This window comes from Erythrolamprus reginae, chromosome 2 (genome assembly GCF_031021105.1).
Source record: "Erythrolamprus reginae isolate rEryReg1 chromosome 2, rEryReg1.hap1, whole genome shotgun sequence".
Classification (NCBI taxonomy): Eukaryota; Metazoa; Chordata; class Lepidosauria; order Squamata; family Dipsadidae; genus Erythrolamprus; species Erythrolamprus reginae.
In genome coordinates this window covers 140,401,253-140,424,355 of record NC_091951.1, presented here as the reverse complement: position 1 = coordinate 140,424,355, position 23,103 = coordinate 140,401,253, and the positions used below count along the sequence as shown (strand labels likewise).

At 38.0% G+C, this 23,103-nt stretch overlaps 1 protein-coding gene across 2 annotated transcripts in view; it reads left to right on the top strand.

Annotated features, from left to right (window-relative positions):
• SHISA6 (shisa family member 6) overlaps positions 1-23,103 on the top strand; it is a 430,733-nt gene that overhangs the window by 59,470 nt on the left and 348,160 nt on the right. For both annotated transcript variants that reach the window (XM_070739682.1, XM_070739681.1), the window contains exon 4: positions 17,138-17,233. In XM_070739682.1, the coding sequence (XP_070595783.1) occupies positions 17,138-17,233 (96 nt within the window). The remainder of the gene's footprint in view (positions 1-17,137; positions 17,234-23,103) is intronic.

Below are 23,103 nucleotides of genomic sequence, written 5' to 3'. Positions count from 1 at the left end.
TGAGCCAATCTGCAGCATTTGGGAAGATTTAGAATGGGAATACAGTATTTTTGCTGCTGAATTGAAGGACACTTTATCTGCAAACACAGCATTGGGGTTTAGATGCCTTGAAAAGGCCAGGTAAATCAAGAGTAAAAATGTAACACATCCTAGACTTTTGGCTTTCAAATATGGATGTTATGTCAAGTACTGAGGGAATTTTCTGCTACTTCCTGATATGAACACTTGAGGGCAGAATGCATGCTCTAATTTCCCATCTCACATCACTAAGCTGCTAAAGGATACACACACACACACACACCTACCTCATCTTCTTGGTGCCTTTGTGAACAAAGATCATTGATTGCATCTTGTAGTTTTCATTAAGTCTCATTGCTTATTTTGAATTTGTGCTATTGAGCCTTTGACTTTCCTCTGCTTTTAAATCAAACAAATTGTATGCTTTGCCTGTTGCAAGAATCCAGAGCAACCTCTGCATATTCTGTGTCTACTCTTCGCTTACATCAGTCTTATGTTTAAAGTATTCTGCACTCCGATTACATTCATAACGCAACTATATTTGGCAATTTTCTACATCTGAATGGGTATAATGTGGAGACACTTGTAACCCTATATCAAAATTTATGGATAGTCCAAAACTATAGGATGCAGCTGCAGTAACAATTTCCAACATTTTTATTTCTTTGTTTGTTTGTTCGATACAGGTATCCCAAGTGCATTTGAAGCAGGCATGTTGTACTCTAAAGATCTATATGCATGTCAGTCCAAGGGACAGCTAGTGCTATAGCGCTTCTGGCACGTATAACCTTCTGGTCCTTGAAAGCCATAGCTATGAATAAATTAAGCTAAGCTTAATTTGATGAATGAGCTTTGAGAGCCAAAATCAACCTGAAATGACCCAAAGGGTGAAGAGTCTTCGGCATAGTGGAATTCCTAAGGAAAGTCAGTTTTGGAACTGGTGTTTTGTTTCATCCTTCCAGAAGTCCCTAATGTAAACCCATGTAATATAATAATGTAATGTAATATAGAGCAGGGTTTACCAACCTTTCAGACCTCAGAGACCACTAAATTCATAATTTTAAATCTCATGGACCACTAATACAATCAGCCTAATGACTGGCTGGCTGGGCATGACTAGGTGGTCATGTGAGGGGGTGGGCATGGCCAACATGATGTCACTCATGTCGAGGGGCACCTCACCAGCGTCTACTCCCCTCCCCTTCTTGCCCAGGCTCCCTAGAACCCCAGCAGGAAGCAGTTGTTTGAGCTAAGCAGCCACCACAAGAAAGATTGGGGAAAACAGCTGATTCAGTTCAAATTGGATCTGAGAAGAAGGCTCAGCAGAAGCACCTCACTGAGTACTAGGAGCATAGGCTTTCCACGAAGAGGGAAGATCTGTGGGAGTGGAAGGCTGGGAATCGAGACCTGGAAGCTCAGAAGGCTGAGATGGTCAGCCAGTTCTAAGCCATGATTCAGTCCCACTAGAACAAGGCCCTCTGATCTTTACCACCAATGGCATTTCCCTCCAACTTTCATCCAAAGTCCCACGCCAAGAGGCTGAAGCAAACCCCAAGTCAGAATTTCTGCCCCCCTCTGACTCACGCAAAAATATAACAAAGGCGGAGACTCTTTGCAGCAAACAAAGATTCATTGCACACATCTATCCCAGGGGGCATAGTTTACTGGTTTACTGCAATATTAAAAAATGCAAATAATTTTTCTGTGGACCATCAAAATTTTCCCAGTTGGTGACTGCTGATTTAGAGAGGTGTAATCTTTAGTTGGCAAAGTTTAATTATAATTATCTTACTGGCCTCCCAACTATGAAAATTATGCCAAGAGAAAAAAATATGTATATATACAGTCTAATTTTGAGCTATCACTCTCGTTACTGTAAAGTCAGTGTATTATTCAGCTTGTATCCCTTTGCCTTTGACTGAGACAGTGCATCTCTTTACACTTCTATTGCAAACATTGTCTATTGGAAGTGATTAAAATACTTACAAGATTACATATGGATATAGTTACTGATTCACTTGAGCCATTCGGCTTACCCTTTCCTGTTCAGACTGACAGAAAGTTCTCTATTTCTTAGAAGAAATTCTAAGGATTTTGGAAAAAAAAGTGAGGTTTCATTCTGCTATATTTTCAATAAAATTGCGGCTAACTGAAATCATTTCCCACCAATTGCTGTCCTAGTCTTTTGAAGTAGTAAGATAGGTTAATAGATGCTTGAATGTGGTTTTAGTAGTTTCTCTAGCAATTCAGCCTTACTTTTAGTTTAACTCCTCTATGTACTATACCACCCTAGTTCTCATAAATATTGAGAGCGGGCAAGGCAGTTGCCCTAAACAGTACCTGGGTCTTTCTATGGCTTTCAGTACCATCAATTATGATATCTTGTTGGCTTGACTTTCCAGATTGGGAATGGAAAGCATTGTGCGGTGGTTCTCATTCTTTCCTTGTGGCTGATTAGGATGGAACCCATCATTAGAATATATTACTAGAAAGATATAATTTGTTCAAAAGAAACAGACCCAACAAAGGAGTAGGAGGATTTGCAATGTATGTAAATTACTATGGTACAGCTGTGCAAAAACACATGATACCAAGATGAAAGCCTGCTTGAAAATATTTGGGTGAGTATTAGGTTAAAAGGAAATGATATTGCTATTACTGTATATTACAGTATCAGCTATATTGAACTTAATTTTTACTAATAGGGATGAAATGATTGAGAGAGTGGACTTTATGGGAACTTTGGGGGAGAATAACTGTGTCATACTAGAATTCATCATAATGCAGCCACTGAACAACTGAACATAGTTAGGCTAGTGTTTTAAACATTAAGGGAACTGACTTCAACAAAGTGAGTGAGAGGCCTCTATGCAGGGATGACATTCAATTTTTCCCCCTACTGGTTTTGTGGGCGTGGCTTGGTGGGATCATGTGACTGAGTGAGCATGGACAACTTGATGTCATTCACGGAAAAGTGGGATGGCACCACCCCATCGAGTCACACCCACAGAACTGACAAACATTTGACCAAGTCTTTTAGCATTCAACCTGACTGCTTCTCGACTCCTTCTCATGTTTGCTCTGTGTATATAAGCCCAAAAAGGCGGAGAGGAGTGAGTGGGAAGGGCGGGGAGGGGCCAGTCAGTGGTGCAATTTACCAGTTCTCTGAACTGCATATAATCATTACCACCAGTTCTATAGAATTTGTCAGAACCTGCTGAATTTCACCCCTGCCTCTGTGGGTGAAAATCTAGAGGGAAAAATAGTTCAGGAGGCTTGAGAAACTCTGAAAAGTGAGACAATAAAGACCAAACAAAAACAATACCACAGAGAGAGAAAATGATGACACCAGATGCGACCAATATGGCTGCACAGAGAGCTCTCTGACAAACGGAGGGACAAAATGGACAAGTACAGTATAAAAAAATGGAAATATAACTAGAGCGGAACATCAGCAAATAATCCAAATCTGCAAAGACAGAGTCAGGAAGGCCAAAGCTCAGAATGAACTAAGACTTGCAACAAAAGCTAAAAATGATAACAAAAAAAGTTTCTTTAAATAGATAAGGAGCAAGGAAAAAAGTCAAGATGGCAAAGGTGACAGGCAGCGGGGAGATTTATTATTTACATCCATCTTCATGGAAAAGAGGAAGGGAGGGAGGAAGAGACAGAGAGACAGAAAGAGAGAGATACCAACTGGTACATTTTAGGGCATTAAGACAAAATTAAGGGTTTGTCCCTTAGTATGATTTTAACCATCCTAATTACTACAATGCTCAGCTATATTCGGGTATTGCTGCAATTATAAAACTCTAAACAAATAATTCCCACAACACTGTCAGGCCTTTTACTAAATCTGCACTTCTATTTCTCCTAGTTTTTCTCACCGTTCCTATCATCCTTTTCCTCCCACTTAGGACTGTATGACTGTAACTTTTTGCTTGTATCCTAAGATTTTTATTAATATTGATTGTCTCTTCATGACAATCATTAAGTGTTGTACCACATGATTCTTGACAAATGTATCTTTTTCTTTTATGTATGCTAATCACACTTGGCCAATAAAAAATTCTATTCTATTCTATTCTATTCCATTCTGTAAAGAAATAAAAGTGTGTATTTAGAGTTACAATCAAAGCAATTAAAACACCAGGGGAAAGGCAGGCGAAAAGGAACAGTTTGAGAAGGCTGCAGTGACAGAGTCCAAGAAGAGGTGGACAGCCATCTGTCAGGGGTTGGGTTCAATGACCGAAATGGCACCTTCCAAGTCTATATTTTATGATTGCTGTGATTTCATTAATATTTTAATAGACACCTAAATCCTATTGAAGCCAAGACTGTATTTTCCATGTTAGTATCTGTAATAGGATAGGATGGCTGGCATTGGCTGCAACCTAGTAGGTGCAGGCAGATTACTTTTTCATCTGTGTCTTCAGACCAAAATATCGGATGTCTCAAATCTCTTGATCATGTTTGCCTCTCCTGTTTGATGGAATAATAAAATAGGCCTATAGAGAAAAATAAAATAGAGATATAGAAAAGGAGGCAGTGCTCCCACACAGTTAACAATTGAACCAAATGAGAAATTTCAGCAGATGTCCTTCGCCTAAGGAACACTATCTGCTAAAGTGCCCATTCCTTCATGATAATTAAAATGGCAGGAATCCTATCCTAGTCTTCGGAGAGGGGCAGCATACAAATCTAATAAATCATTATTATTATTATTATTATTATTATTATTATTATTATTATTATTATTATTATTTTCAACTTGCTACCTTGCCTGTAGTGTCTTCATGATCCCACTCTGTGTTTTTGGGCTGAGCAACAACTAACTTTCTGAAGCTGTTAGTGATACTCTGATTTATGCCTAGAGCTTATATACTGTTGTACTGCATCAAGCTAGCTGCATAAAAAAGGCTTGCTACATCACTGGTGTCTTGTTTTTATTTTTTTTATTGGGAGCGTACATTTCTGTGTCTGGCTTTTAAGTGAAATTTCACGAAATGTATTTGTTTGCTCTGGAAGCACAAGAATGTGACTGAACATGAAAGGCCGTAGAGAGTCCGTTTGCAGTTTCTCAGCAGGCACAGAGGTCCCTTTTCAAGCTGGCACATGCATTGCTATGCACAGGAAGCAACTGAGACACTGCAAACAAAATGCAGAACATCCTGTGCTGTATATTTGGCAATAGCTCTGTCATGTTCATTGTACTGTATCCTTTTTTCGTGGAGCCAAGCTTTGGATAATGCCTTCTGTATGTTTCCTTTAGAGTGCAACGAGGACCAAAGTGAGACAGGATGCCAGTGTGTTTGATAGCCGCCTAGAAAAGGGAATTTCAGCAGGTGCAGTTTCTCTCATGCTTGTATGACAGACACCTGCTAAAATTCCCCGTCCCACTTACTGTTTTAAGACTGAAATGCCTCAGGTTAAGTAAAGGCATTTTCTCATGTCCTGTATTTATGTGCCAAAAATTTGAATATGATCACGTGTCCTGCATTCTCTACAACCAGTGTTGTACAGTCTTGGACAATGTGATTATGGTCTCCGTACACATGTACAGACTGTACAACACTGGTTGTAGAGAATGCCTCTACCTAAGAATGCCTCTACTTACGAACTTTTCTAGATAAGAACTGGGTGTTCAAGATTTTTTTTGCCTCTTCTCAAGAACCATTTTCCACTTACAAACCCAAGCCTCCGAAACTGTAACCGGAAAAGGCAGGGGGAAGCCTCCGTGGGGCCTCTCTAGGAATCTCCGAGTCTACGGAGAGGGGCGGCATACAAATCTAAATAATAAACAAATAAATAAATAAATAAATCTCCTGGGAGGAAACAGGGCCAGAAAAGGCGGGGAGAAGCCTCCATGGGGTCTCTCTAGGAATCTCCTGGGAGGAAACACCCTCCCTGTGGTTTCCCCAATCGCACACATTAATTGCTTTTACATTGATTCTTATGGGGAAAATTGCTTCTTCTTGCAAACTTTTCTACTTAAGAGCCTGGTCACAGAACGAATTAAGTTCGTAAGTAGAGGTACCACTGTACTTTCCCTTGTTTTTCACATAAATGTTCTCCTTCTGTACTGTTAAAATATTGAGCTGAGGGTCATGCCTCATTTAAATTAATCAAGCAAATTGATTTTTAAAATGCTGTCCTTTACTTAATACATACTATGAGCAGCTCACCAGATTTCAGTGCCAAATCCCTGTGTAAAGCATTCTTTGGATTTGCAGTGGAGAACCAGGGAGCCACAATAAAGATAGAGATAGGTTCCATGTCCTTTGCCACTAATAAGTAATTGCTGTTCTGCTGAAAATTATTATAGGACTTACCATTAGATTGATATTTCACTTGTCAATGTACTGTATATCTTCTTGTCCTTTTTACTGTGCAGCTTTCTACCCTGGGCTCTTTTATCTTTCTTTTAAAGAACATGAACACTGATTATCGGACAACTGAATGTGTTACATTGAGCAGATTTTCTCTATACCTGCTTCTTTTTAATTGATTTTTTAAAGTGACTCTGCCTTTGTTTTCTTACTAATAATTAATAGTGCTAAATGTATTTTTTTTAAAAAAATAATGGAAAGTAAGCAATCTTTTGAAGTTGCCACTATTTTGTAGGCTTTGGGCATGACTAATTCAAGTTCTCCAAAAGTTGACACCACACTGTTATTCTAATGTATTGGAAGTATTTTTTTTTTTAAGATGAGGGGCTTAATTTTAACTATTGAATTCAGGCAATTTACTTTTAAATCAAATTCAATTTCTAACTAACTTCATTCCCTCTCAGCCCCATCTTTGTCTTGGCTGTGTCTCCTGATTGTAACTCCTGACATGCCATTCAAATGTGTAAAAAATATGTTTTTTAAAAATAAGGTTTTATGATTGTTTCATGATATTACTAATTTTCAAAATCCAGATGAGATTTTTCTTTATACCATTACATCTTGTATTTCCCTCCTAATCTCATATATACACCCAGAAACATACAAACACTTTTTAAAGCATTAAAAAGCATTTCAGATCATTTTTCTAGAGCTTATAAAGATGGTGTATCAGTTGTACCATATGTTTACTGTAATAAATAACAAAACCAAAATATTAATATTTTATTGGGAAATATTTTCTGCTTTCTCAGCTGCTCGATGTTCTACAAAGCAAGCAAAAGAGAATTCTGAGGTTTAGATTTAATTACATACTGATTTGAATTTGGTGAGATAACATCCAAGAAAATGAACAAACCTGACAAATATATTTAGCTAAATGGGCCTGATATTCACATAGCTATAATTGCCAAGGAGTCTCTGCCAGCATAAAAATCTATTTAAGATTGGAAATTGGCTTGTTTGTTCCCTAATCCTAGAAAACACTATAAATTCCAAATGTAATATCTTCTAGAAATTGCAGAAAGCACAAAAGGAATACTACAATTACAGAAAGAGAAACAAATTTAATTAAGGCAGCACATCAACTTTGTTTATCAACTTGTCAATTTTACCACACATTTGGTAGGTTGTCTATTACAATTTTTATAAACTGGACAATTTAAAATTCTATAGGTGATTTTTCTTGTTATTTAAAAACCAAGCAACAGGGCTCAGTAGTGGGTTCTAAAACCAGTTCGTGTGTGCACTCAGTGGTCAGGGACTCCCACCACTGTCATGATCAATTCACAGAGCTAGGTCGAACCAGGAACAACTCACTGCAGGGCTGCCATTTAGTCACTCAGTTGCTACCAACTCTTTTTTGTATGATGGCAATTCACCAGAATTTTCCATCATTAACTGTTTCTTTGAATGTTTTTATATTTATTTGGGTAATGAAAGATTGTATCTAACCACCTTGTTTTCTATTGGCTTCTGATTGCCTTTGATTTTTCCAGGTATCAAGGTCTTCACCAAAGACTCTTGTTCCTGCCTTATGTGAACAATATATTTACATTTTAACTTCATAATTAGTGCTTCCAGTGAACAGTCTTGTTTTACTTCAACTAGTATTGAATTATCTGCTCTTCTTTCAGTTCAAAGTATTCTCAACAATCTTCTCCAACATTCAAAGGCATTGATTTTTCTCCAGTCAACCTTTCTGATGGTCCAGCTTTCATTGTATATATTAAGACTGGGAATACTGTTGCCTTGACAATGCAGTATACAACTTTGTTCTCAGTGTAATTTCTCTTGCACTAGATAAAATATTGTTTGTTAGAGTTCATCCAAGTAGCTAATGTCCTTGTGACTTTTTTTTTAAGCCCACGAAGATAAAGTCTGGAATTGCTTGAGTTTTTTCTCCATTTTACTTGCATGCTGCCGTGTGTGCATGTGTGTGTGTGTGAAATATACATATATATGTATGTACTGTGTTTCCAGGGGTGGGTTGCTGCCCGGATGGAGGGAATGCAGTGGGGTAGCGAAAATGGAGCTCCTCTCCAGAGTACCCAGTTTGCACAGAAAGATGTACAGAGTTTGCGGAGAGGGGCGGCATATAAATCCAATAAATCTAATCTAATCTGAAAGAAAATGCAGTGTGGTAGTAGAAATTTTGGTAGACCTTCACTGCATAAAACCTCCTATACTTCATTTTCTGCCCCTTCCCACCCAAATCCCTGCAAACCTTGGTGTGCGTGTGCACACACACAACACATACAACACACACATACAACACACACACATCTCTGCAAGCCTTTCCCCATCCTTGGATCCCTGAAGGCTTCCTGTCTGCTTCAAACTACCCCAGGCCCCACTATTACTCCTCACTTGATTTTTGAAAAGCTCTGGAGCTTTGTTGTTCTCTGGAATTGGTCACTTTGTTCCAAGATTCAAGCAATAAATAAGTTGTATAAATACATTATAGTAGACTACTTAAGACCTAAAGTTTTAAGTCTGACTTATAAATCATAAATAAATGTTAAATATTATTGTTTTCATTATCTTTGAGTGTATCATTTTCTTTGGACATCATGTCCAATATTTAGCCATAAATGAAAACAGAGAAATAAGGAACAATGATGAAATCCTATTTCATCCTTATTCTTTTAAAGACTTTCTCTGTGACCTTGAATAACTCAAGCTATAATTGTACCTTGATTTATCTGTGTGCATGGAGTGGGAAATAATTTCAGGGGATCCTTTATTTTCAGCTTTTGGAGCTGCTGTGATGATAGCCTGTCACATTAACTGTTGAATAGCAGAAGATGTGAAAGAATAAAGGAACGAAATGATGAGAAAAATATAGATGGGATAAAGGAAGTTGTAAAACATGAGGGTGAAAAAATTAAAGGTCCTCTTGAGGCTGGACTCAGGGGTTCAGTTGAGCTTGTTGTTAATGTACCTGCTTTCCAGCTATGTTACAACAGCTCTGCCTACATTGCTAGAGGCAGTAGCTGGGTTGGCAGTGGAGTTCCCCAGGCTTATGGTGCTGGGGGACTTCAATTTGCCATCACTTGGTGATCCCTCGGATGTGGCTCAGAAGTTCATGGTTTCCCTGACAACCATGGACCTGACCCAAGTAGTTCAGGGTCTGACTCATAGGGGGACACACACATACATGACCTGGTTTTCCTCTTGGGACAGTGGAGAGATGATCTGGAATTAAGAGGTATAGATTCTTTTCCCTTCTCATAGTCAAATTATTTCCTGCTGAGGTTAGACTTTAGGAAACTACTCCCTCATTGCAAGGAGGTGAAGCCAATTAAGTGGTTCCACCCAAGAAGGGTTCCAGAAGGAGCTTGAGGTGATACCGGATTCCCTAGTCCACAATCCGGCTGATTCCCTGGGGGCTGCCTGGAATAGGGCAGCATTAAAGGCACTGGATCAAATTCACCTTTGCGACCTCTCCACAGCGATGGATCAAGGAAAGCTCCCTGGTTTACCAAGGAGCTCTTGGAGTTGAAGCACTAGAAGAGACTTCTAGAATGACACTGGAGGACCAGTAACTCCAAGTCTGACTAAACACTTTTAAGAGCTTTTATTACAACTTAGTGTCGATATGGGCGGCCAAAAGTTCATAGTTTTCCACACTTATTGCATCCGCTGATTTGTACCCAGCCGCCTTATTTAGGGTGACTTGCTCCCTCCTTAATGTAGGGGAAACAGAGGAGCCCCGGCAGTGCAGAGCTGAGGAGTTTGGACAGTTTCTATTAGATAAAGTTGCTCAGATTTGGACGGACCTGGACTCTGATTGGGCAATTCTGACCAAGGTGACAGGGGCAGGTCATAGTCCTATTATATGGGATGAATTTGAGCCTGTGACTCCTGAGGAAGTATGTATGTGTGTATGTATGTATGTATGTATGTATGTGTGTATGTATGTATGTATGTATGTATGTATGTATGTATGTATGTATGTATTTATTTAATGTTTGTTTGTTTGATTGATTGATTGATTGATTGATTGATTGATTGATTGATTCTCCAAAAACTCGGGGCGGCTGTGGGAGTGATGAGTTCCTCCACTTGTTTGTTGGACCCACGCCCCTGCTGGCTGCTTTAGACCAGCAGGGAGGTGACACGAGGCTGGTTTCAGGCTTTAGTTAACAAATCCTTGAGTGAGAGGTCCTCAAGCAGTCTTCCCTGGATCCAGCAGAATTAAAGAACCTCCGTCCAGTCTCCAACATTCCCTTTGTAGGAAATGTTGTAGAGAAAGTGGTGGCACTTCAACTCCTATGGTTATTGGATGAAACAGATTGTCTGGACCCTTGTCAATCTGGCTTCAGACCTGGCTATAGCACTGAAACTGATTTAGTCATGCTGATTGATGATCTCTGGCAAGCCTGAGATGGGGTCATTCCTCTATCTTGGTGCTACTTGACCTCTCAGCGGCTTTTGATACCATTAACCATGGTATCCTTCTGGGATGATTAAGGGAGCTGGGGTTGGGAGGCACTGTGCTGTGGTGGTTTTCCTGCTATCTCTCTGGTCATTCACAGTCGGTGTTGGCAGAAGGACAGAGATCAACCCCTATACCCCTTGATTGCGGGGTGCCTCAGGACTTGGTTCTCTCTCCCCTCCTATTTAGTATCTACATGAAACAACTAGTGAGGTCACCCGACATTTTGGGGTGAGGTATCAGCAATATGCTGATAATACTCAGTTGTATATCTCCACCCGTCAGTTCAGTGAAGTAGTAGACATGATGTGCTGGTGCCTGGAAGCTGTGAGGTTCTGGATGGGTGTCAACAAGTTCAGACCTAACCAAGACAAGCTGTGGGTTCTGCCATCCTTGGCTCTAGTGGGGAAGAAATTGTTCCCCTCAAAACAGTTCTGTAATTTGGGTGTCCTCCTAGATCTACTGCTAAGATTAGACCAACATCTAACAGCTATGGCTAAGGGGACCTTTGTACCGGTTCATCTGATGCACCAATTATGACCCTACTTGGATCTGGAAGCCCTCCTCACAGTCACTCATGGGTTTATCACCTTCATCACCTCAGGGTTGGATTATTGCAATGCACTCTACATGGGGCTACCCCTGAAGAGTGTTCGGAGAATACAATTGGTCCAGAATGCAGCCATGCGAGTGGTTGTGGGTGCACCTAGGTACACTGACATTACACCAATCCTCTGCAAGCTGCACTGGCTCCCTATTGGTCTCCAGGCTCAGTTCAAAGCCCTACATGGCTCAGGGCCAAGTTATCTTTGAGACTGCCTTCTACCTCATAGTTCCCAGCAACTGGTAAAATCCCACAGAGTTGGCCTTCTCCAGGTCCCATCAGCTAAATAGTGTTGGCTGGCGGGCCCGCAGGGCCTTCTCTGTGGCTGCCCCAGCTCTCTGGAACCAACTACCAACTACCCCCTGAGATCCAGACTGCTCCCACTCTATTGGCCTTCCAGAAAGCATTGGAGACATGGCTTTTCCGGCAGGCTTGGAGCCATTGATCTCGCAATTTTTGATATGTATGTAGGAATGATGTGTATGAATGTGATTTTTTAACTGTTTTTAAATCTTTTATGATGTTTTTAGATGTATTTTCTATATCCTGTCCAGAGTCCTTCAGGAGTTGGGTGGCATAAAAATACATTAAATTAAATTATTACATTAAATTAAATTAAATTAAAATTCATTGAGTCAGTTAGGGAGACTGGAACAGAAGTGAATAGCAAAAGTAGAGAAAATAAGAGAAGAAAAATTTACTTTGCTATCCAGATTTATGCAAAAACACAGCTGCAATTATCTGATTCTAAACAGCAAATAAACCTAATGATTCCTTGTGTAGTCTGATTAATTCTTACAAGCAAAGCGAAGTGAAGCAAAACGTGGAAAGATATTAATTCAGATTGAAAAACAAGGGAAGGGAAGCTGCAATATTCAGCCCTCTCCAGATGGCACAGAATCAGACTTGCTAGTCAGCCTTGATAGCCTGTGAGTAGAAGTAAATATTCTTCCTATACTGTACTTCCCAAGGAATTCATTTCTATATACAAGTAATCATAGAAATTTCTCTTGAGGGGGGGTGTTTATCATGGGTTGATTGACATTGGCACTCACTAGTACTTCTCATATTACTTAGTTGGGTAATGAAATACCTGTAACAAACATCAAACCTCAAAGAGCCCGAAGAACTTCAAGTGACTAATTTGTCTCAAGCAATTGAAAGCATACAAATAAAAGAAGGGACAAGCACCTGAAAGTATAGAGCAGTTCTTTTTTCTGTTTTGTAGAAGATTCAAATATTAGTTTTAACATCACACAAACCCAGAAGTGTAAGTTGCAATTTAAATATCCAAAGAACTCACTATTTTAAAATCTGTGTTTAGGAGTAAAAGTTTCAGAGTAAATTTAGGAGTGAAAGATACATAATGATAGTTCAGTTCAACTCTAATAATTTCATTATTTGAAGGCTACGATTTAAGATTTGTAACATACTAATTTCCGATTTCTATGTGTTTTCCTGCAAATTTCTGCAAGAAAATAACTAAGCTCAGATAACACCAGGGACCTCTCATTTCAGCCCTGAGCTACAAATATTCTCCTTTATTGGTATCACATATTAATTTCTTAAACAATTTACCTTGGGTGTATATATTTGTGTAATGGATTGTCTCTTTTCAGCTGAAAGTCCCGATAAAGTTGCATATTATTGTACAGCAAGCAAAATGCGCATTCATATGCAGATTTGTCAGCTTTCAAAAGGACTTGGACTCATTTTCTCTGTGATTTGATTGCATTATTTGAAAAATAACAAGATCGTGTAGGGAAAAGCCCCTTATTTTTCCAGTGTGGCACATTGTCTTCTAGAATTTCCTGGAATCTTGTCTTCAAGTTGTTGGTTTTTTAAAAGCTTTTGAAATGGAAGACAGAAAATATGAATGGAATTGATGTCAGGAGAACAAACCAAATATGAGTACCTAAAATGATCAATTTGCAGTCCGGGTCAAATAGACCCGGGAACATAAGATTAGGGAGTTTTCTCGAACAGAGCAGCAGGGTTTAAAAATGTGATCAAAATGGAATGGACCGCTGTTCGGAGGTGGGAGAAAGTTTGTAATTCTGTTTTAAAACATATTTTTTCTTTCAGTATGGGGCAGCTTTATGTGTTTTATTGTTAAGGCTGACCTAGTTTGTTCAAGGAAAAATATTTACAGGTTGAAAAAAGAAATAGTGATATCTCATCCATAGAGAGTAGTACAATACCCTAACTTTATCTCCATATGTATGAAGATGCCTGATGAATATACTTACAGATGAACATGTGTAAATGAGTTAAAGGGAAAAAAGACAAAATGTGCAGATGTGACTCTATCTGGGAATAGGCAATGGATTGTACACTCTTTTACAGTTTTTTGCTTGTATATGGAATGCACTATGCATACAAACACGAACCAAATAGAATGTATGAATCCATATTGGGAATTCATCTAATACTTTAAGACTGTTAGGTAGTAACCTACAATTAGAGACCATCTCTCAATTAGCAAGTCAAAAATGGTAAATTATACGAGAAAGGCAAGGCCCAGAGCTACATTGGAGACATGGAAAAATGTATGTTTATTATATTTCAGAGAACAAGTTTTATGAATTTGGTCAGTGGTGTAAAACCTAAAATAATGAACAGGACAATAATTGAAATTCATCAGTGCCTGGAATCCTAATAAACATCAGCAAAGCATAATAAAATATTATACAGTGCAATGCACAAACAAAAAAACAACCACAGGCTTACATCTTTTCTACAGATTATCCATCACATTCTTTTCTATATACTGTAATGCTTTTCCTTTTTTATTGCAAGTGTAAATATTATCTTAACTCTTTAGAGCACCTATTTGTTTGCCTCTAGCAGAGGCAAGCACTATTTTGGCAGTAAGTAGTCAAAAGGACAAGCTTTTCTTTCTGCATGAGGATGTGTTCATGATGCCTATGTGGTTAAACCTAGGATTTCTTGGGATCTGACATGGAATATAGATAATTTCCACCCTCCCTCCCTCCCTTTTTCTTTCTTTCTTTCTTTCTTTCTTTCTTTCTTTCTTTTTCTTTCTTTCTTTCTTTCTTCCTTCCTTTCTTTCTTTCTTTCTTTCTCTCTCTATGATTGACACATCTCCCTTGAAAATTTCCACTTGGAAATCTGGGAACTGCAAGAAAAGGGGTTAAGTCCATATGTGATTACAATATAGTTCTCCCAAACTGCTGAGCCTGTTTGCACTGGCTGGGAATACTGAGAACTGCAGTCCCAAAACTAGAATATTTTAGATCAAGTTGATCCAGTACAGCAAAACCTCTGCCCACCAAGAGAAAGAGAGGGGAAAGTTTAGGAATTAGATCATCAGGCGAGCTGTGATGTGCTTGAGGTTGATAGTGCAATTATTGGAAGATGTTCATAGCCTCCATGGGGATCCCAGGTTTGTCCACGCTGATTTCTTTCTTGACACATTAAAGCAGCATTTGCTAGACCTTGGTTTTGCCTCAGAGCAGATGTTAGAAACTCTGGACATGGAGAGATTTATATTCAGATCTTTTTGGTGGTCAGATTGTTTCCTGGATCAGCAAAAACTAATTCTACCCAAAATCTCCACTAGGAAAATGGGCCGATTTAGACATCTTCTCCATGTATAGTATTTCATGCATTTGGGTGGATTACAGTGGATACTTGGGGAGTTTTCTAGCAAGCCATTGGGGACCCTTGCCTCGTTTGTTTCCTAGGCAGCATCTATTCCTCTCATTCTCCTCATTCAACCAGATATCCCTTTATAGGTTTGTTGTTGATTAAAAGATTACTCGGGCTCTTGAGATAATTGTTCCAAGCAGCATCTGTTTATCAAGCCCAGATGTTTCTTTGGTTTACTGAGGAAGTCTGGAAGGTGAAGCAGTGCCTAGAGCACTAATGGAGCAAGATGAAAAGTGATTGAAGCCATGTACAAGCTGAAGTATAATAAGGAAGAAAATTTGTATGTTTCCTTAATTATGATCTTGGCTGTATCTTATTTAGAGTGAGCAATTTATTTTGGAGCCATTCAGAATTAGGCTGTGGAAGTGACGGGTGAGTGCATGTACATTGCCACTTGTGTGGGTTTGTGCGCTTAATTTATGTGAGTGGTGAGTACTTGCACACTTGCTCGCTGCTTGCACAGAATGATCCCTTCTCTCTTACACACACACACTTTATTTTATTTATTACTTAGATTTGTATGCCGCCCCTCACACACAGGTCTGCAAAGCCAAAAAGGTTGGGGAACTCTGATATACAGCCATTCACTGGGAAGCTCTGGCCATTCTGCACAGTACTGTTGCCCAGATTCATCAGTGGTTATCATCTTGTCATATTAGCTAGGTCGCCTTTTGGCCTATGGCTTCCTATGAAATAGCGTTTTCTAGTTTCTACACTTCTAGGCTCAATTCACTCCCATCCTCATTTCAAGTGGTGGTACTTCCTACAGCCATTCCAGAGGCAACCTATCTGATACAAACATCTTGGAACAAACTCTTGATGGTCCCCCATAAAATAAGGAGGGTTTGGGGTCTCCGTTTTTAAGCATTTAAATATATATATCCCTTATGATTATGATTTATGATTTATTAGACTTGTATGCCGCCCCGCTCCGGGGACTCGGGGCGGCTCACAACAGGGATAAAAACAGTACATGATGACAAATCTAATAATTAAAATCTAAAAATAACGATAATACATTTAAAAGTCTAAAAACAAGGAACCCCAATATATAAAAACATACATACACAAATACTACATAGGCAGGGGGAGATGTCTCAGTTCCCCCACACTTGACAACAGAGGTGGGTTTTGAGAAGTAATTACAGGAAACTTCCTCCATTCCTCTATGTCTGGTACACATATCTTCGAATAAACAACTTGTATTCCACAAAATAAGGCGAGGCTATAGCCGGGGTGACTTTTCTTGTTAATGACCCTGCTTTGGAACAAATGGATCTCCCATGGAGATTAGCCCCTATATAAATGATCTTTCAGAAGATCTTAATACAGAGATCTTCCAGAGCTTTGGCAGGCTCATAAGTGGTTCCAGCAGGTTGCTGGCCTGTTCACCTCTTTGCTATTGAATTGTTGCTGCTTTTTCACTGAATGTATTCTTGTAAATTTGTTTCTTTGTTTCTGTCTCACGTTAACTCCTGATATATGCCTGGATGCATCTCTGCAGGGATTTTTTGGGCAAGATTTTTGAAGTGGTTTGCCATTGTCTTCTTTCTAAGGCTGAGAATGACGGGTCATCTAACTGATTGTATATTTACAATGGGCTGGAACTGATAGTATCTCAGTTTTTTGCAGGGTGTGTAACCACTACACCAAGCTGGTTCTCTTAATATTTTGCATTATGGATATTTTAATTGTACTATTCTATTGCATGCCACTGAGCATCTAACACAGTTAGTAGTGGGATAGAAACCTATTTATTTATTCCACTAACCTTCTACTTTTCATTCAAGAGGTAGAGCACCAAGCATTATGCTCCCTCTTCCTGTTTTACTCTGGAACATCAATCCTGTGATGTAGCATGGGTCAGTTGGATAAATAAATATACATTAAATAAATTATGTTCCACAGGCATTGTGTGAACACCGTAGCTTCCTTTTTGCATTCTTGTTTGCTTAGAAATGGAATTGTGGTTAAACTGCATAAAATGACACACTGTTTCTCATCTTTCCTTGGCAGGTCATTATGGAAAGGATATTTATCGAAGTGGAGGTCCAGATTTCCATAATTTCATCTCTTCTGGGTTTGTCACACTAGGAAGAGGACACAACAAGGGTACAGTGGAAACTATTTTTTGTTGAATAGAAAATATATGCTTGAGAACAGTCTCTCACTTGAAAGTGTTGTTATGTATGACATCAGATAACAGTATTCGTGTGGAAAATCATAGGCTTATGCCAGAACATAGTGCTGCAAGTTTAATAAATTGTTAACAGTGGCCTTTTAAATCCTATGGAAGGTGACATGGAATGAGCATCTGGAGAAGGTTCCAGAATGGCAGAAAGACAGGTGGACTGAGCTACATGAATGGAAGCCTCCTGTCTTGCTACCATTTGCCAAAGAAAAGAAAGATACATAAAGTTATTATGGGATAAAATGGTGACCCCACTCCCAAAGTGGGATGTCGTTATTAGAATATGGATCATTTGACTTAAAACTGTATAAATAAATATATCTACCCATTTGGTGTGCTTATATCACATCTACAGAGAGAGAAAAAAAAACCTGTATTATGGTCTAATTTAATAAAAACTCCTTTACCTACTGAAAAAAGTAGGAATTGCACAATGAGACAAAAAGCTCACAATTCCCATAGGTATGTTATGCAAACATATAAGTTTGCAAACAAGCCCAAAGGTACTTCCAAGCAATGCAGTTAAGCCTGGGAGTGGGACTGACTTTTGCCTTCTTTGAAAGCAATTTGGTGATCAGTCTGACTAAAGATCTTGGGAATTTCATTTTGTTGTGCCTAGTTTTATTCCCTCTTGGAATATGTTGCTTCTTGGTGCTCATACATGAATCTTGAATCTGTGTTTTATTTGTTATTTGCTTATTGTATGTTGGAATCTGGACTGCATAAACTTATCTGTAGAGTGAAAATGGATTTGTGGTCCTGCCACGTAGTGGCTCACTAAACTGGATCACTTTTGCATCTCCTCTAGATTTTTCTCTCCAAAATTTGTATGAGATTCTTAAAGAGATGCTCATTATTGATTGTGCCATATAGCTACCGGTCATATTATTCACATTTTCTATTGAATTTGCATCAGCATATTCAGTATAACAAGAGTGTGTTGTGTTTAAATATTTATCCTTCCTACGCATATAATATTGTAAGCATTTTATAAAGTGCTTAAGGTTAATACATTTTTGTCTGTCTACCTAATTTGTGAGAAATGTGTGTGTGTGTATGTAAGACAGAGAAAGAGAATGCACACAGACACATACTCATTATTGAACAAATCTAAAAAACATGTCAATATCCATATCCTGCACTGTGTATGTTCTGTGTAACATAATGTATATGCAGTACAATGCTGGATGTGCTGATGTGCTGATGTAATAGCAGGTGATACCGACCATAACCATCTAGCAATTATGATGACCCTCATAACTGATATACAGGAGTGTCTTGCTACCCAAACCAGGATGGCTCTTTAAAAATAATTCTGGTGTCTCTTTGGGTGAATTTCTAATGAAGCAAGACCTTTTTTTATTTATAAGAGAAATTGAGTTGTGTCATTTTATTGCGTTCAGACTGTTGAAGAATGAGCCAACTTCCTAGAAAGACTTGAGAGGAGAGAAAGTCTTAGTAGGGCTGGACCTCTCATTGGATCTGTTGTACAGATTCCAAGCTAGCTAACCATCAAGTCTTTTTGGGAATTTGCCTCACTCTATGCCACACTAGTGCATTAAAGGGCAGACTGAAGCCACCTTGATGACACAACATTGTTCCTTGCTGACTTACTTGTAGACTGTTGAACATTTTTATCATGTATTTGGAGATACAATTCTATTTCTATAGAAACACTGTATTGTATGTGAAGGCATATTGTTTCATATATCCATTCTTGTTGATGTTTCTTGGATGTTTAATCGTTCACAACTTGTAAAACGAAAACAACCAACTCCCCTTTCTTGCTCTGATTTTTATTTTGCTGTTTAACCAATGGAAGAAAAGCTTTCTTTAAAAAATGTCATCCAAAGCAGTGTGAGTTCTGTGGAACTGTCACAGAAAACAAAAACAAAAACCATTATATGTGTGTACTGTCTGTGATTTGTGTGTTCAAATAAAGTTTATTGAGGTGGAGGCATAGCCCGTAGGATTGTGTTGTCCTGTGGTGTAGGATGCAATATGGAAGAAAGCATACAAAATGGAAGGGGAAGTGGATACAGTGTATGGACAAAGACCTTCCAAGGGAAAAAAAAAACCCTTCTATAATCTTTTCTGAATTACCCTTTTCAGGTTTTTTCTAATTCTAATCAAACAAGGGAACTTGCTGTCAGAAAACCGCAAACTGAGACATTCCAATGGAGTCTAAAAAAACCAGAAACAAATTTAGAAGCATCTTTTCTTTTGTTCCAAATATTTTGGTTTGTTTATAGCCAGATATTACCTACATTGTTACCACAATCAATCAGCTTAAGGGATTTTTGTTTTAAAGATGCATGCCTAGTAGGCAGGGCAGAAAGGCAGTGGGAAGACAATTTTTTTAAAAAGAAAAAATGTTGAGAGATAATGGCCACAAGCAATGTAGGGAAGTAATGAACAAACTTTCACTATTGAGCGCTATCCAATATTTCATATTTTACTATTTCATTACTGTAGGAGCCTTTCTGGAATTGATTTCCCTTCCCCAGCTTCACCCTGGCTGATTTTTTTTTTAGAGTAATAGAATTAATTGTAGTTATTATTTCCAAACTTTGTATTGGAAAGTTTATTTTCATCAATTATCCTGACCAATGAAGAAAGCTTAAAAAATTCAATTTACAGATGTGTGAATAAAAAAAGATTAGTTTATGCTTTTTTTAAAAAACGCAAAAGTCATCCCAAGGACTGAATGTTTTGATTCTGAAGTAGATGATACCATTCACTTTAGTTGTCCTCCACATAATTGATTCTGGATCCAAATCACAATATGTGTTATTTATTTCCTTGAGGATTTAGTACACAGGGTTTCACTTCAAGAAGGCAAATTCTTGCATAAAAATATCACATGGCAGCTTTACATTCTGTGTTTCCTTGCTGTGGAGATGGTCATTTAACTTAGCTGTTTGAGTGCTTTCAAGTAAACAGCCATTCTTGGTGAACTCCCTAAAGAAGCCTAGGGATGATGCTGGAAACAAAATACAAGTCTATGGGATATTTTTAATTGACTATGGAAGTTCCATTTACTCAATTGATTTAAAATGTATGCTGTATTATGTGCATTAAAAATATGGAAATTAAGATGTGATGGGGAGCTGAAGAATGCACATCTCGGGACATTGGAAAAGTGCTTTATTTTTTACATTAGGACTGATACAATTATACACACAAGTACTGTCTTGCTTGCAGAATACCTGTGATGTACCTTTTAAACTATTACCTTGAGACAGAGGTGTTTATGTTGTCAAAGTAACTATGCCTTCAGGAAATAAGCATTATTGCAATTAACTATAAAAATTCCACCATAAAAATACAGCTTGAAATTATGCCTTTATCACGCATGCTTCAATGTATTTATTTGCTTAAAATTGAATTACTTAGCACTGAGTGACTGTGATGCTAGGATGCTATCATTGGCCCCTCCCCTGCTGTCTTCATTGATGTAGTTGCCCTGTTAGAGTTGAGTAGCAAATCTGAATGGAGATTCTGGGTTAGGAAAACTGGTTTTATGGCATGTTCCCTATTGTGAATACCAAAGAGGTAGACTGAGGTCAATGATGTAGAACAGAATGATTTATGCCTCTGATGTGAGACCCTGCAGGACCAGTGATCGCATTCATCATTTCAGCCTATCAAATATTGTGAAGTGTATTCTTTAAACATGAGATAGGAATATGCTTGAGCTTAGACAATATAAAAGAGGAGGATTTCCCTACAACAGGATATTTTTTTTGCTAAAAGGTAGAGCAATGAATTTGGATACTTACGAACAAAATGCTCTGCATTATGTCGCATTGTGCTTTTTCAGGTGGCTCACAATGCTATCATTCTCTGGAGTATGAAATTAGATGCATTGAAGGATAATTTAAAAGTGATCATCTTTCTCTGTTCAAGATGTTTATAATATATATGGAGGTGGTGGCACATTGTAAGCAGTTAACTCATATGGCAATGAAATATACAGATAGATACATGACTAATTTTAATATTATTATTATTATTATTATTATTATTATTATTATTATTATTTTATTAAATTTGTTTGCCACCCATCTCACTGCAGCTCGCCACAGCTTAAACATAATACTCTTTTATTTCAATCAGTAATCAACACATACAATAGAAAGAACAAATCGCAACATATAGTTACAGAGTTCATCTGCATACAGTCATTTTATGTATGAAGCATGCTTCCTTAAATTTATTTCTCAGCATCACATCTAGCAAGAATTGCATGATGTACAATATGTGTATGTTTTTTCTTTTTGAAGTTTTAATGAAATGTGGGATGAGATTTTCAAACGCTAGTCCTCCTTGGAGTAAATTGTGTACTAGCACATAAACTCTTGATTAAATCTCATAAACATCATATAAGTGGATAAGATATAGAATAAATCAGAACATGGAATCCAATAAGTAGGATATGAACAGTTCTTCTTAACCCTTCTTAATCTGAAAATAAAAATATTCCTAAAATATTTGACTACAATAACGCTTTATCTTTTAATAAGGCACCATGTTTCTGTTTCTTTGGATGAAAGTATCCTTTATGTATTAATGAAACATATGCTTACTTCTCCAAAGATATCACAGATTTCAGATTTTAGCTTTATAATAATATACCTCTTTGCTATTATTTTTACTCAACTGGACTTAGAGCATTAGAAGGCTAAGCTGTGGAGGTGGGGTGTGTTCTGCCAGAATTTTAGAACACCGGGACTTTAATTTTAGAACACCTCAGCTCAATCATATAAGATTTTGTTTCAGCCCTATATGGTAGAACTGTATCTTCTTGCTTTTCTCCTCATTTTATCCTACTGTGCAAACTGGGGTGGGGATGTCTCAGATGGTTTTTTGTAAAGTATTTTCCTGATCTGGGCTCAAACCTTATTATCAGATTGTTTCTTTAGTAATGGATCATCTTTTAAGGTCATCCTGTATGTTCACCACACTTTCTAGTTGTATTCAAAACATGTTATTATCCTGTTAAGATGTTCCTTAGCAATTCATTCTTTTTGTATGATTAAAGTAGACAAAGATATAATAGATAGACAGACTACACACACACACACACGCACAAACACACACACACACACACACACACACACACACATGTAGAAATTATAACATTTGAGCTACGAAATTTGCCATAACTACCTTTAAAGTGAAAAATACGTATTTCCCCCTGGAATGAGCAACAATTTAATTATAACTGAAATTCTCCTGATACACTAACTTTACTGACTTTCAAGGCAGATTCAGACCTAAAACAAATCTTTTTTTCCCATTATGGAGAAGAGTGTTAGGCTTGAGTTTTTATGCCTTCTTCTTGTCCTTCTGCGTGCATATTGATACTTTCTGTTTTCAGTAGAAAGGGAAGGAAATGCATACATACCTCCTCAAATGGTTCAAATCATTGTGTTCAATTAATTTCAGAACAAAAAAAGTGAGTTTGTCTTCTGCACATCAAGCTAAAGGCAAGCTACTTGCTATATACTTTGTTTGGCCTTGTGTCCAATAACCTCTCACTTTTGCAGGGCAAGGTCAAGAGCAAAAAGCCCATATTGATTGGAATGCATTTACACAGTTTCAGGCCTTCCTCTAAGTCACTACAATGGATCTCAAAAGATTTTTAAACCTCTTCTTTTGAAGCCAAAGATGAGGGTCGGATAGAAGAGTAAACTTGATTTCTGATACAATTTGACCTAATGACAAAAATCAGCTTCTATATAGTACTCTTGGGATCATTCTATTTCTTGTGGTTTGAAACTGTGTT